The following is a 13,958-nucleotide window of genomic DNA, read 5'->3' as shown; positions in this document are numbered from 1 at the left end:
TTTCTGTAAGTACTGAATTTCATCTTGCCTCCAGCTGATAGCAACGACATTTGAAAAAAAGAGTGTGAGGCAGCTCTTCTGATATTTTTGGATGCCAATTTGGAAAGCATTTTGGAATATCTGTTTAACCCATTGTGCCAGGTTTCAGATGCACAAAATTGAGAGCGCTCTAATTGGAACCTCAATGCATTATGTTTCTGCAGCTGTTTTAAGATAAAAATGAATGCTCTGAAATCCCAAACACGTGTTGCATTTAAAATAAAATGGTTTTTTTATAGCACAGGCTGCTTTCTGCCAAGATTGGGGTAGACCTCTGTGATCTGGTTTCTGTATTTATAGAAGCCTAATCAAAGCTTTCTCCTGCAAGAAAACAATGATCAGCTTCCGAGCATGTGCTCGCGCGGTGCTGATGTGAACCTTTCACATCGTGTGTCCTCCCTCGCTGCCTCCCTCCCCTGCTGCACCCCTCCATCTGTGCGTAGCCGTGCCGGTGCCCGGCCGCCTCGTCCTGCCGCTGCCTGCTGATGGGTCAGGCTGAGCGCTCCTGCGACGGCGCTGGCTGCTCCCCTCTGCCAGAGGCTGAGCTGCGCATACGCGGTGCTGCTCCCTCTCAGATCAGTTGCTTAGTCTACCTTTAAAAGGGCATTTTTGTTTTCTCTGAGAACTGTGGACAGACTATGCCAACTGAAACCATCTCATTTGACTGTTCTTGCTTGAAGACAGATTTTCACATCTAGTTTCCAGTGCCATCAGCGGATGTTGGCAGTAATAAGCCACTTCTTACTGCATAACTGAAATGCATAACTGATTTTGGAAATGTTCTGTTTTCTTGCATATATTAAATACTGTGAAGTTAGGCATTCTACAGGACAACCAGGTAGGCAGAGCAGACGTTACTTTTGAAGCACAAATTATCAGATTCTTGTCAAGGGACAGAATTAATTCTGCCAAGGAGAATAACATGCTCTTCAGAAGTTTAACCTCACGTTCTGTTAGACATGATTATGGGCTGGTTCTTAATAAACAAAACCCCACTGGTTTCTCCCTGCTTCTCCCCCTTTTGAACAGCTTTTCTACCTTTCTTGCTCTCCTGTACCCTTTCTGCTGGGCTTCTTCCCCAGGGCAGCGACTGACTTATCTCATACTGGCTTTGACTTCCACGTACAGCCTAGGTGCCACTAATGCCACACCGAGGGATGCCTGGAAAACTGATATGCTTTGTTTTGTTAATGGCATGTTTTGCGCATTGGATTTTTTAACCCACTCCTTTCTGCATGGATGTATAATAATGACTCTTTTGTTTAACATTAGATAAGCATGAGATCACCGTGGCACAGCTGCATGTGTAGTCACTCTTGAAGCAATTGCACACCTAATTGGCTGACAATCTTGGCATTTTTAAAACAAGCGCAAGCCTTTTAAAAACAGGGGACGTATTCATGTATGACTAGTCAAATAAACCTGTTGGGTGTCATCAATGGAGCCCTCTGGCACTGAACAGTTGTGTGATGACCCTGATCCTGGAGGCAAATCCCAAGATCAAGAGACCAAAAAACAACATGAATCAGAGCAAAAATTGTCCAAAATAACCCATAATGCTTTGGAGAACATTAATGTGATTGGTCAAGGCCTGAAGCACCTTTTCCAGCATCAGCGCAGGAGGTCGTCAGTCTCTCCGCACGATGTGCAGCAAGCTCAGGCTGATCTGGAGCCTGACATGGATTTGGAAAGCCAAAGCGTCTGTGCTGACATTGATGGTGTCTCCACCCACCCCACAGCTCTGAACCGGGTGCTCCAGCAGATCAGAGTGCCGCCTAAAATGAAGAGAGGGACGAGCCTGCACAGCAGGCGGGGCAAGGCAGACGCCCCGAAGGGGAGCCCGCAGATCAACAGGAGGTCTGCCCAGGATATTCAGTCAGGCCGGCCCAGATCATCCTCTACTACAGACGCTCCCACAAACTTGTCCGTGATGGAGATTGCTTCTTCTGTCTGTGTAGGTGGAGAGGAGGCCGCAGCAGCAGCAGTAAGTTACTCAGATTTACCTTTGGTCTTTGTCATCTCCTTGTATGTTTTCTTAAGCCGTTTGAATCTTGTTTTTCAAAGCAAGTTTCTTTCAGCAAACACTAATGCTACTGTCTTCAAAAGCTTCTTCAGTGGTGAAGCAAAGAGCTTAAAAGATGCAAGCATTAGTCATTTTCTCACATGGCAGGTGGCTTATTTTATATGTATTTGATCAGTGAAATGAGAGCTACTTTTGAAACACATTGGGTTGGTTGGATGGTATGCCACAGTCAAACAAGGAGTGATGAGAAGAGCAGCAGCCCGAGCAGTCCTCCGTCACAGCTGTTACCTAGTTCCTGCAGCAAAACCTTGCCTTACGTCGATGGCTTTTAATTCCCCTCTTGTTTTATTGTGTATTTTATAAAAGAGAGAAATTCCAGTGTGAGTTACTGGTGCTGTTGAGAGGCCCTGGGAAGACTGGCTGCAGCCTGCGAGCGAAGGGCCGTGCCGGGCGGATTGCCTCCGAGAGAGGTCAGCCTGGCCGCTGTGCGGACGGGGGTCATGCTCTCCCTCCGGGTTGGCCTAGCCCCTGCACAAAGAGCGTTCACCAAAATGACGGTCTGTGTTCTGTGACATGTTCTTGCAAAGCTATGCATATCGGCTTATAGATCATATCAAGAAATAGTGGTTTTCTTACCATTTCTCTTCTTTCCCAGGTCAATTTAGTTGAAGCACTTGTGTTTTTTGAAAAACTAGTGCTGATTTAATTTGAGCCATAACCTACGTTTTCCTAAAAATCTTTGCAGGCTTGTTCATTGGAGGACAAACCCTTTGACAAAGACAGGAAGCATTGGGAAAACGATTTCTGGTTCATATACTCTTAATTAAAGAGGGTCTGACCGTGACTCTTGGACCAAGAGAAACAATCCTGCTGGTGATTGATACTGTTGAGCTAGCACAGCCCTGGAGCTCACACAGATCTTTGGTTATGAAAATTTGTTCTCATATACTACAGTTTCTTTGATGTTGGCTAGATGACGATGGATTTGGGCTGAATAAGGTCTCCTCAGTCCTATCTGGAGGTTGCTTCACCTTGCCCCTGCAGCAGGATTGTTCCCTTGTTGAATGTTGTTTTCCTCGCCTTAGAGCCTACTTTTAAATACTCCAAGTGAAAACCTTTTCAGATTACTCAGTGGTATAATATTCTTCCAATGTATTTCCCTGATAGTCATCTGGAAATTAGCATATCTTGCATTTATAGATGGTAATTACAAAGTATTAGCATAAATTACAATATCATTAGAAGGCAGTGAGTGAAGTTTCCTCTTGGGAGAAGCATTGGAGGAGACTTCCTGAAGCCATATCTGAGGTTTTTGCTTCTTACCAACAGTTAAAAGAAGAGAAATAGTAATAAAGTAGTTAGGAAAAGCATATACTCTTCTAGGATGGGGTAACTTTGTAATTGAGCCGTCCCAATGCAGGTTATTTGCGTACTGGCTCTCTTTTTGTTGTGAGCGAACTCATGATCTTTGTTTCAGCAGAATTTGGGGGGAAGTTGGTAGTTTTCAGAGTTTGTACCCATATCCAGCAACTTCAGTTTAGGATGTAAGCTCTGGTTTGTTGATTTAAAACTGTAGTTGCTTTACTCTGTGTGGGAGCAGGGAGATCGAACAGGCCTAACCATATGAGGTAAGGAATATGGGAAGAGACCTGGAGAGGGGTGTCCCACCTATGTCAGCTGATCTGGCGAAATGTTAGCGCCTTTGCCTAGATCGGTGGTCTCCAAAGGGGGTGTGCGCAAGGCAATCCGGTGGCGTGTGGGAGGAGAATATTTTTTTTGTACCATTAATAATTAAAATAATTTTTGAAATAATGTTTTTTAAATTTCTTTTCCTTTTGAATTTCAATTTTTGTGTGTTTTATAATGTACCTAATATATTAGTTCAGTAGTACATGTATATAATTTATAAATAAATATACATGTATTGGCAGTCCATGCTCCAAAATTTGGAAACTGCTGCCCTGGATGAATTGTGTCACTCAGCAGGAGTGGCTGGAAAAATGAGAAGTATTAATCTGGTAGCAGATGTTGTAGCAGAATGCAGTTACTATGAGTGAGAACAAATTTAGGCGTCAATTTTTGGTAGATAGGGCCCCTGATTACTGAGAAGCAGCAGCTGTAGCTGTTCCTCCCGTTGAGCAGCACTTTCCCTGAGCGGTGGCTCTTCTGCTGCTTAACCCGTCATGTCTCAGGGCGGACGTGGGAGCGCTCTGGTTGCTGTCTGCTGTGTCCACAGCTGTGTGCGCTGGGACTGGAGGAACGGGCACCCTTCAGCCTTTCTCCCCTCCACATTTAAGAGAGAGGGGAGGAACTGGAGTCTGAGAGAGGAAAATGAAATGTGTGTGAGGAAAGGCCTTTTTGGGGACTAAACCATCCAGAGACCTCCGTGACCCTCTGTAGAGGTTAGTGCACTACCAGCTGCGTTTTAATATTTGCATATTGCACCACTTTTCTGGCAGGCGATAAGGATGTACGCTGTGGTTTAAAGTGGCATAACCAAGGAAGTGCTGCCTTGGCTTTGGTCACGCTTTGGGGAAGTACCACTTTGTCTGATGTCGAATTTGGGCATTTCGGTCTGGTGGAGAAGCTTTGTACAGCATTTATGGTGTGCCCCAGCCCACCTCAAAGTTGGGTTTTGCCCAAGAGGATTTTCCTTTGTGGTAACAAACTGGGGGTGTAGTGGGGAGAAGAGGGGAGAGGCAGTGAGACCTGACTGCGGTCTCTGGTGAGCGTCGGGAGCACAGCCCCGGGGCTGTTGGGATGGTTCTCGGAGCAGCGACTGAAGATTCCGATGTACCTGGGCAGAAATTAATCTTTTAAAAACCTTTGGAACATGAGAACGGAAAGTCTGATATACTTGGTGTTTTTAAATGTAGCTTGCTTGCTTACAAACGGCTGTTGCAGGCGAGTGGCAGCAGCAATCTCCCCCATGCGTACAAGCAGTAGCGGGACAGTGGGCTGGTGTGCAATGTCCGGCTGCCTTCGTTGTGGTGGCGGTCCCTCTGAGGGGTGTCTGCGGGCTGCGGACCCTCCGTCACGGTGGCGGAAGAAAGCTGTGGAAATGAAGTTAATGCAGTCCGGCAGAGCTCCCCTCTCGCACGATCCAGAGCACGTGTGCTGCTTCGAGACGTAATACCTCACCCCCCTTAGCCTGACTCCCCCAGTTCCTCTGTTCTGCTTTGGAACTGCTTCCTGATGCAAATTCTGAAAAACAGGGGTGCACTCGCAGCACTCTCAAATTCTACAACGTTTGTTGATATGGCTCTGAGTTTTGTTGTATTTACTTTTCCACTCTGGTTCTGTGTTTCTTAAAATCTCACTTAATTCTCTTTTAGATCACCTAAAAAAAGAGAAAAGCCTGATGAAAAACAGCTGCACAGAAATAAAAACTGTCATCTTATCTATAAAGTAGAGTGAATAAAATCTTGCTTACTGGTCCTTCCCTCTGTACCTCATTTCTGTAATGGGAAGGTGTAAGACTTGCCATGAGTTCGCTGCAGCCCTGGCTTTGCCCCCGTTACCGCGTGTGGGCTTTCTCCACTCTTAACCCTGTTCCCCTTTGTAGCACTGATGGTATTTAAACAACACTTTGGAGCTGCCAGCGTGCTCCCTGGGCAGCGGGACACAGCCGGTCAGCAGCACCCGGCAACTGACCGAGCCACAAAAGGGATCATGCATTTCTGTAATGAGAACAGCAGTGTCGGGGAAGGGTTTAAGACTTGATATCACCTGTTCTAGTAAGGAGTGGTACGGCTTTTTAGCAACCCGTTCAGTCACCTCCTGACAGGTAGCTACGGACTGGGGCAGCATTTGTGAAGGCCCTTTGAGTTGTAAAAACAAAGAGTCAGTGGGATTTCAAATTGCTCAGAAAAAGGATTCTTTCTATTACACGTATTTTTATTTAAAGTAGTTCATGTTGATGAAGAAGCCAGAAGACCATATAACAAAGCAAATTTAGGTATCATGACAACTCTAAAACTTTATCTGTAATACCAATCATCTTGCAAAGAACACTTTTATTTTCTTAAAGAAGTATTTTGTAGCTACATGTAAAGTTTACACATTCTTTTAACTGCTGTTAGTTTCAATACTACTCTTGCATGTTTTCTTTGGTGAAAAATGACTTAAAATGGGGCACAATTTTTTTTTTTAACATAACCAAGTAAAAAAAATAGTTAAATCAGCTCTCGAGTTTGTTATTAGTTTAGTCAAGTTTTCTAAAAGACAATGTGTGTTCCTGCTGCTCCTTTAGCATTATTGCAGTTTCAGTGTTTGAATGTTTATGCTTGATTATTGGCTTTTGTTAAATATAACATTCTGCCCAGAGATAGGAGGAAACAGGAACTTTCTTGATTGTGCGTAGTCTTCAGTGGCTCAGGACCTGTGGACTGCCCTCAGACTCATCAGCCTTTTCTGAGTAAGTGAAAGGCAAAAGCCTCGAGTCATATAAGCTGCAGTTACTCCAGAGATCTGACGTGCCCGAGCGTGCACTCAAGCTGGAACAGTACTGCTTCTGGCTGTGCGCTTATTTACACATGTAGAATTACAAGATAAATATGGCCTGTTGTTTAACAGCATTAAATTCAAGATGCAATTAGATGACCCACTGCTCGTCTTATTCAGCATTTTGCAGTTGTACTTTCATGTGTTGTAATTTTTTTTTTCTTTTATGAAAAAGGCTTTGGGATTAACTCATCTCAAATACAGTTTTTCCACACCCAAATCCTGCCTGAAACTTTATCATATCTTCACGGAAGATGGGTGTGTACATAAATTGTAAATGCGTCTCTAACCAGCTTCGGCTGTGATCAGAGTTGATAAGTGTCTGAAGGAACATCTGGTTCCTGCCTAAGGATGGTGAGCCAAACAGATGCTCTAAATAACCAAGAGTTTAAAAAAGTGGGGGTCCCTATTGCTCCTCCCCCCCCCAAAAAAAAAAAAAGAGTGAGAAAGACTGACTTCTGAAGTATTGCTATGAAATCTACATAATTTTGGGAGTGGTAATAGTCACATGAGCCACCTTGGACTTAACTTGCATAGGAAACCCAGTAGAAATGGTAAATACAAATGCCTGTGGTTTTTTTTGTTGGTTTTTTTTTTTTTTTTTCTCCCACAAATGAGGACAGAATGTTGTCTGCTCGATGTTCTACGAAAAGCAGCATGCGTGGTGCGGTATTAACGTAATATCTTGCAGTTACTCCAGTCTGAGACACACTACCTGAGCTATGGCATGTGTCTGTCGGCATTAGGCTTAAAGGGTGTTGATTCCGCTTGAAGTTACACATTAATGGCAGGCAACTCGCAGGTGAAGTGCAGGTGCTTATACAGCTTTAAATAACACGACGGCTTTTACTGACTTCACAGCATAAAGATGTAATGCATTTAAAAATGAACTGCATGTTAATTTTAAAATCGCTGATACAATTACTAGCAGAGCTTCTCACTTTACGATTCAGTGAAATCGGGAAAGCGTGACGCAGCTGTTTGTTCAGTCAACCTTATAAAAGCCTTCAGTGGTTTTGGCATTTGAGAAGCCAGCTTAGCATTCGGTCTGCCACGCTGTCATAACTTTTGACTAAATTAATGAATTTCTAAGTTGCTAAAACTATAATTCCTTGTTCAACAATTTGTATGGCAAAATTAATTACCACACAGTTCAAATGGCGGAGTCAGTAAAGAGCCAGATAAAATCTGAAATTATTAGAGAAAACTTAAATGCAACAGGTATGAAGTTAAATGTGAACTCAGACTTTAAATGCTTTAAGTTATGAGACATCTGAAGTTGTTTTACATGGTGTTACTTTAACCTTAAATTTTCCTAATTTATTTCATCTCATTGAGTCTAAATTACTTAATGAAGCTTAAGAAATAGAAATAATTTATTTAAAGTATCTGGCAGATAAGATTCTTTGATGAGGGTTGAGAGTCCTGGCTTCGACTGGAGTCTGTATTGATTGGGGATACAGCAAACCTTCACTTGATTTTTGTTTAATTGTTTGTTTCATATTTACTTTCTCAAGACTTTGCCTATTTGTCTCCTTCAGCTCTTTGTGACCTTATATTTTAAATAAGTTTGGCTCCCCCTCCCCCAATAAAACACTACCAATTTCACTTCCTTGATTTTGTTTTTTGCTGATGACAGTGAAGAAATGTTGAGTATTTCCTTTGAAATTATTTAAGAATTAAATAAATTCAAGTATAATTAGAAAAATGTCACCGAGCTACAGCATTGATCCATCTGTTGTGAACATACGGGCTATTTAAACAAGAAGGACAAAGAAACAACATATATAACAGAAAAATTGTGATTTAATAATGACAAAACCTGCATACCATAGGAACTGCAGGCATACAATATAATTCTCATTTTTGTGTTCAAGTCTCCTGTCACCATTGGCGCCATCCGCCAGGGCAATGTGGCCTGTTTTGGCCTCAGTCAACGTCTGCCGTCGCTTGCGGAGCTGCTCTGCCCTGTGGGACACGTGAGCTGTCAGAGGCTGCCGAGAGCCGCCCTGCTGGGTGCCGCTCTTCCAGCAGAATTCCCCCTCTGCTCTCCCCTCTTTCTTGATTTTCCTCCCAGTGTTGCGATTTCCATCGTTTAGAAAAGGCAATGGGCGCTGGGTTCTCTCGCGGTGGCTGTGGTGTCGCGCTGTGGTAGGGTGCAGCTGGGGCAGAGCGGTACGGCGTGCTGCGCTGCCGTGTGCCGCTGCGCAGCCCGGGCTCGGTACCTCGGGATCTGCCTGTGACCGCAGGAGCTTTGCTACGTGTGGATGTAGGAATTCAGCGGACTTGGAGCACTGAGAAATTCACATTCAGTTATATTTTATTAGAGGCTTCTCAAAGGCTGTGGGAGCTGCTGTGAAGTTGTCGGTGGTTCTCGTTGGAGGGGCAGGGAGGTCGCCTGTTCCAGAGCGTTTGTGGACACAGAGCAGCAGGAGCTTCTCTCGAGAGTTCCCTGCTGAAGCTTGAGGCCCATTAAACATGTCCAGACTATTTCCAGATCTCCCATTTTTTGCGGAGCCGAGCCCGGGGCTTATCCTCCTGTCTGAGGCGAGGCTGTGCAGTGATGGTGGTTTGTGCTCGACTCTGCCTACGGAAATGCTGTTCTGAGCTAAATTAATGTTTGCGATTTATTTGGTTGCTCAGTTGGTCCTGCTGGAAGCTGCTACACTTGGTGTTGTATCTGAGATGCAGTTTAAAGAAAGGAAAAAACCCCTCATCTTTATCAGCATGGCCATGTCCACGAGGTAAGTGGCACAAGAGAAAAATAAATGTTGTAATTAAGTTGCCTGGCACACTCAGAAGCTCAGGGCACAGGGGCACGGGGCGGCTGTGCCAGGCCAGGGCTCCGCAGAGCAGGAGGGACCCGGAGCGGATGGTGGACCCCAAGTTCCCCAGACTGCTCTGCAGAGTGCCCTTCTGGGGAGGAGGTCTGGTGCCTGCCTGATGCGCAGAGCGCTGGGCATGGGCTCCTGCAGGAAAGGGGCTAAAGGAATGGTACAGATGATTCCTGGTCTAATCTCCAGTCTGCCACCATTTACATTTCTGAAAGCCCTCACCTACTACCACGCTCCTATCACCATTGTTTTTCCTTTCTTTTTTTCCTGGTGTCTTTGTTCCAACTGTATGAGCCAGACTGAAGTCTTCTTTCTTTGTGTGCTGGGTACAATTTTATAATTTATATTGCATTTTAAAAAATACCTGCAGCTGATGTCTGTCTGTCACTCCTGGTGCAGAGTTTCTGGTATGCTGCAGATTTCTCATTAGGCTTCATCCTTCCTTTTCCTGGAGGTTCCTCTGTCTCCAGGCTGCTTATTTCACACGGCAGGGTCAGTTTTCAGGTGTATCCTGATGAGGTAGACCTACACTTTCCTTTTCATGCTTATAACCCCATTATATCCCCCCACTAAACGCACTGCCAGGAGGTTTCAGAGATTAATCTCCTCAGAATACTGGTTCGTTAGCCCAAGAGGGGGTTTTGTTTGGTTGCTTTGGATTTTATTTTTCCTTCCCCATATTTTATGTGTGGATGCTGCGAAGTTTTGGAGACAAGAGTCCTTATGTCTTGTTTGTTCTGCAAAGCCCGTGGGACCGGGTTGGGAGCAGCGCATCCCGCGGGTAGCGGGGTCAGGCAGGAGCGCTCGGTGCGCTGCCGGTGACAGAGGCAGCGGAGCTACTGGTTAGTGTGTTGATGTAATTTAGAAGAGGTTCTCTTGCCATACCAACAAAAGCACAATAAAATCTCCTCTGTGTCTTTACAGCATTAGTTTATGTCAAGAACAGGGTTAAGGCTGGGGAAACTGCTGGGGTTTCTCGGGGGGGGGGATAGTCCCTTTCAGGTAAAGGTCAGAGCTGTGGTACTATTTTAACTTTGCTGGTAAACAGGTAACCTTATCTCAGGTTTGAATGGCTCTCCAAAATAATGAGTACTGGCTGAGCCTGATTCTGTGTGGTGCTGAGATCCCCTAAGCCCAGTGGGAATTAAGGACATTGAGGACTTTGTGGCGTAAGGGAGAGTAAATTCTCAATCCTCTGCACACAAAATATTTTTAGTTCAAGGTATTGTTCCATTCTCTGTTCTCTCAATTTGTTGTTGAAATAGAAGGGCAAAATGTTATCCCAAAACCACAGATTGGATTTGTTCTAACACCTCATTTACATACATTTGCATGTGTAATAATCCTGTTGCTTGTTGTCAGGCTTTGTATAGAAACTGAGAAATGAGATTGTCATAGCATGGAAAATAATGTAATAATTAAAGTCTTGCCGAGATACTTCACTTGGTCTTGTATTTCAAGCAGCCTACATTTAAATATTTTTGCATAAATCTTTTCTTGTAGAGGCAGCCCACGGAGCGGAGAAATCAGGATCGTGGTGGTTTGAAAATGATTGCGCCTGCATGGGTCTCATTTTGCCTTACTGTACTTTCAGAGGTCTTTGTGGGGTAATGAGTTATATGTGAAGACATGGATAGGCAGAACAATATCCAGGTTCCAGAGATACAAAAGCAGCGGTACTTCGGTGAGAAATTGTGTCCGCGTGAACTTTTACAAGTGCCGTGGAGGTGATGGCAGTGCCCACCCGCAGCATCGCGCCGCCCTGCGGTTTGTTGTGGTGACGAGTACCTGAAGGCTGGTGTCTGCTTTCATAACGAGCTGGGATTTCTGAGGGGCATCCTGCTCCCATCCCTGCTGGCAGGAGAATGTGTGGGAATCGGCAATGAAGGCAAGTGTTACCCTCAAGTCTTACCATAATTTTAGCAGGATTAAGAATGCGTCAGTCGCTGTTAGGCAGTGGCAGCGCTGCGGTGCCGAGTGGCCACCTCGCAGAAGGTGCTGTGTGGTGACCTGAGCGGGTCTGTCCCTCGGGATGGGGTTGGAGGGCTCCATGAGCCTGTTCCCTCTGCCTCCCTGTCCCCAGCCTGAGTGCGGTGGTTGTATCCTCCTCTCTGACAGCTGAAACGTTATTGGTGTGCTATATCTGGACAGTAAATATACTTTAACCAGTCATTTTCTTTAGGTTAGATGACCAACGTGCAGAGCGGAAGTGTGGCAAACAGCTGGTAGGTAACAATGGGATATGGGAGAAATAAAGTCAGGATTACCTCAAAGAAACATAACCGTTAAGATTGTTAAAATAAGGAAATGGAAAAATGGAGGAAATCACACTCTCTTTAATTGAAAGAAGAGTAAAAGACTTATCCACTTCTGCTAGAAGAACTGGCATTTGTGTAGACTCCCATACTGGAGTAATGAACCCTTTTGACATTGTCAGGGTTTGGTGGGAAAAAAATAGAAGATCAATGTTTTTGAAATAGAAATCATTACAGATATGCAACACTGTTTTTTTTACCACTGCAATCCTTATATGGTTTGCGGCCATCGGGACATAGATGCCAAGCATTGGTGTTAGAGCAGGACGGTGTGAGGTCACTTTATTCATTCAGGGTTTCTGTTCAGTGAACTGCTTTGGAATGTTTGGTGGAAGCCCTTGGCTGACACCTTCTGGTATCACTAAGAAGGCAAACCAACTTGAATTAATTTCATATCAAATTGTTCAGTGGATTTGGAGCTTTTTGCCTCCACAGGTCCAAACATTTTGTGGTTGCCATTTGCTTGCATTGGGGTTACAGGAATGATTGGAAAAGGTATTTCTGCCCTGCAGCGAGATCCCCATAGGGCAGCTTTCCAAGGCACCGCTCGCTTCGTTTCTGCTGTGTCCTGATGGGGCTTCCTCTGTCCCCATCCTCGTTCTGGTTTTAATGATCAGTTTTCATAAATATTTCAAGTATCTTTGGGTGTTGCTTAAATCTATATTCTGCTGCTGTCCACATTTTAAAAAAAATGACTACAAATGCTTCTGAAATAACAGTTTCCAGTTGTTAGTTTGCAGACTCTGCATTATTTTCCAGTGATGATGTTGACCCCATGAGTATCAAAAGCCTACTAGCAGTAAGCTTGCTAAGTTACTTCTAAGGACTCTTTTCAAGCAGTCTGCAAACAACGGGGTAACGTAAACAAGGGAGCAGATTCAACTGCGTTGCCCTTTCAATGTATGTAGCAGAGCTGGGGAAGAGTGAACAGTTTCCTTTCAACTGTAAACAGGCTTTTAAAGCAGTAATTTATTTGCCAGAAACATTTTTCATACATTCTTTTGTCCTAAATACCATGCAGTACATCTGGGACAACCACCTGTGAAAAGACAAAAGATGGAGTTTTTTTATAACATTAAAACCATGTGCAAAGTCTACTGTGGCTATAAACAGTGTGTCTTACATTTATAAAAGATCACTTGGGCTTTAATCCATTTCCCAAAGGAGCTAGCAGTCGTGACATCACACTGTAGCGTTTGCTCTCCCGTTCAACTTACATAGGTGGTAAATGTTTTTGAAATTTTTTCATAGCTGATCCTGAGTAAAACATTTTGTAGCTTTGGCCATAAAGGACTGTTTTTATATTGAAACTGATATTTGTCATATAAATAGATCAGGTTGGTCACAGGCTCTTCTGGAAATAATATATATGATTTTAGTTCCAGTTCCTGCAGCTGAGTATTGGTAGAACAGCACGAACCTTGCGGTGCTGCTGTACTGGGAGAGCTTTAACTCACTGGGGAGGGTAAAGTAGGAGTCCCCTGCATGCCGGCAGAGAGGCGTGCGGGAACCTGGTGGGTTGGTGCACGAGGAGCGTTTCAGGACAAGGGGTGATTTATTCTCTTTCTTAGACCTGGTGCTGCAAACCCCTGGAGCTGCGGGTCTGGGCTTCCAGCAGGCGGGACTGGGGGGGCTGTGTGAGGAACGGGGCTGCAGTGTGGGAGCTGCCACCGCCGTGCTCCTGCCTGCGGCACGGCGTGCAGCCCCGGTGATGCTGTGTACAGGGATAGGGTTGCCTCGTTTGCATCTTGCAACAAAATAAGATACTGGCAGGTCACTGTTCTGGCTTGATTGCAGATTGAGATAGGTCAGGAGTAGGCTGAGGGTTGTTCCACAAGATCAGCAATTAATCTTGGGTTGCCTAATTGCTGTGAGAGACCAGGCGGTACCAGGCACTGCTGTTCCCTGCATGGCAACAGTGACCTTTGTGGAGCTGATGAGTGGCAGTAGGCTCAAAGTCTTGTTTATGGGCAAAGAGGACACACGTTATGTATAAGGAGAGCCAAGAATTTAATGTTGGTATAATTGAAATCTTAAGGGTCTAATCATCATTAGTCCTCATCTAATTGTTACAGAAAAATAATAAAAAAAAATAATGCTGTTAAAATTGTTATACACACACTTCTTGGTTTATAACTCCTTTCTTCTGGTTATGCTCGCCCTTCCTCTGCTCCCCTGGGTGCTACCGCTGGTGGTTTCTCTCTGGGCAGGGTGGAGGTGTGCAGGTGTTTCAGCAGGTTGTCA

General features: G+C 44.6%; 1 protein-coding gene across 1 annotated transcript in view; it reads left to right on the top strand.

The window, feature by feature from the left end:
• Positions 1-1,311: 1,311 nt before the first annotated feature.
• TMCC1 (transmembrane and coiled-coil domain family 1) overlaps positions 1,312-13,958 on the top strand; it is an 86,880-nt gene continuing 74,233 nt past the window's right edge. The window contains exon 1 of the mRNA XM_082487491.1: positions 1,312-2,023. Within this exon, the coding sequence (XP_082343617.1) occupies positions 1,478-2,023 (546 nt within the window). The 5' untranslated portion in view covers positions 1,312-1,477. The remainder of the gene's footprint in view (positions 2,024-13,958) is intronic.

Source organism: Vanellus vanellus, assembly GCF_965231255.1.
Source record: "Vanellus vanellus genome assembly, chromosome: 9".
NCBI lineage: Eukaryota > Metazoa > Chordata > Aves > Charadriiformes > Charadriidae > Vanellus > Vanellus vanellus.
This window is presented reverse-complemented; position numbering and strand designations above follow the sequence as displayed.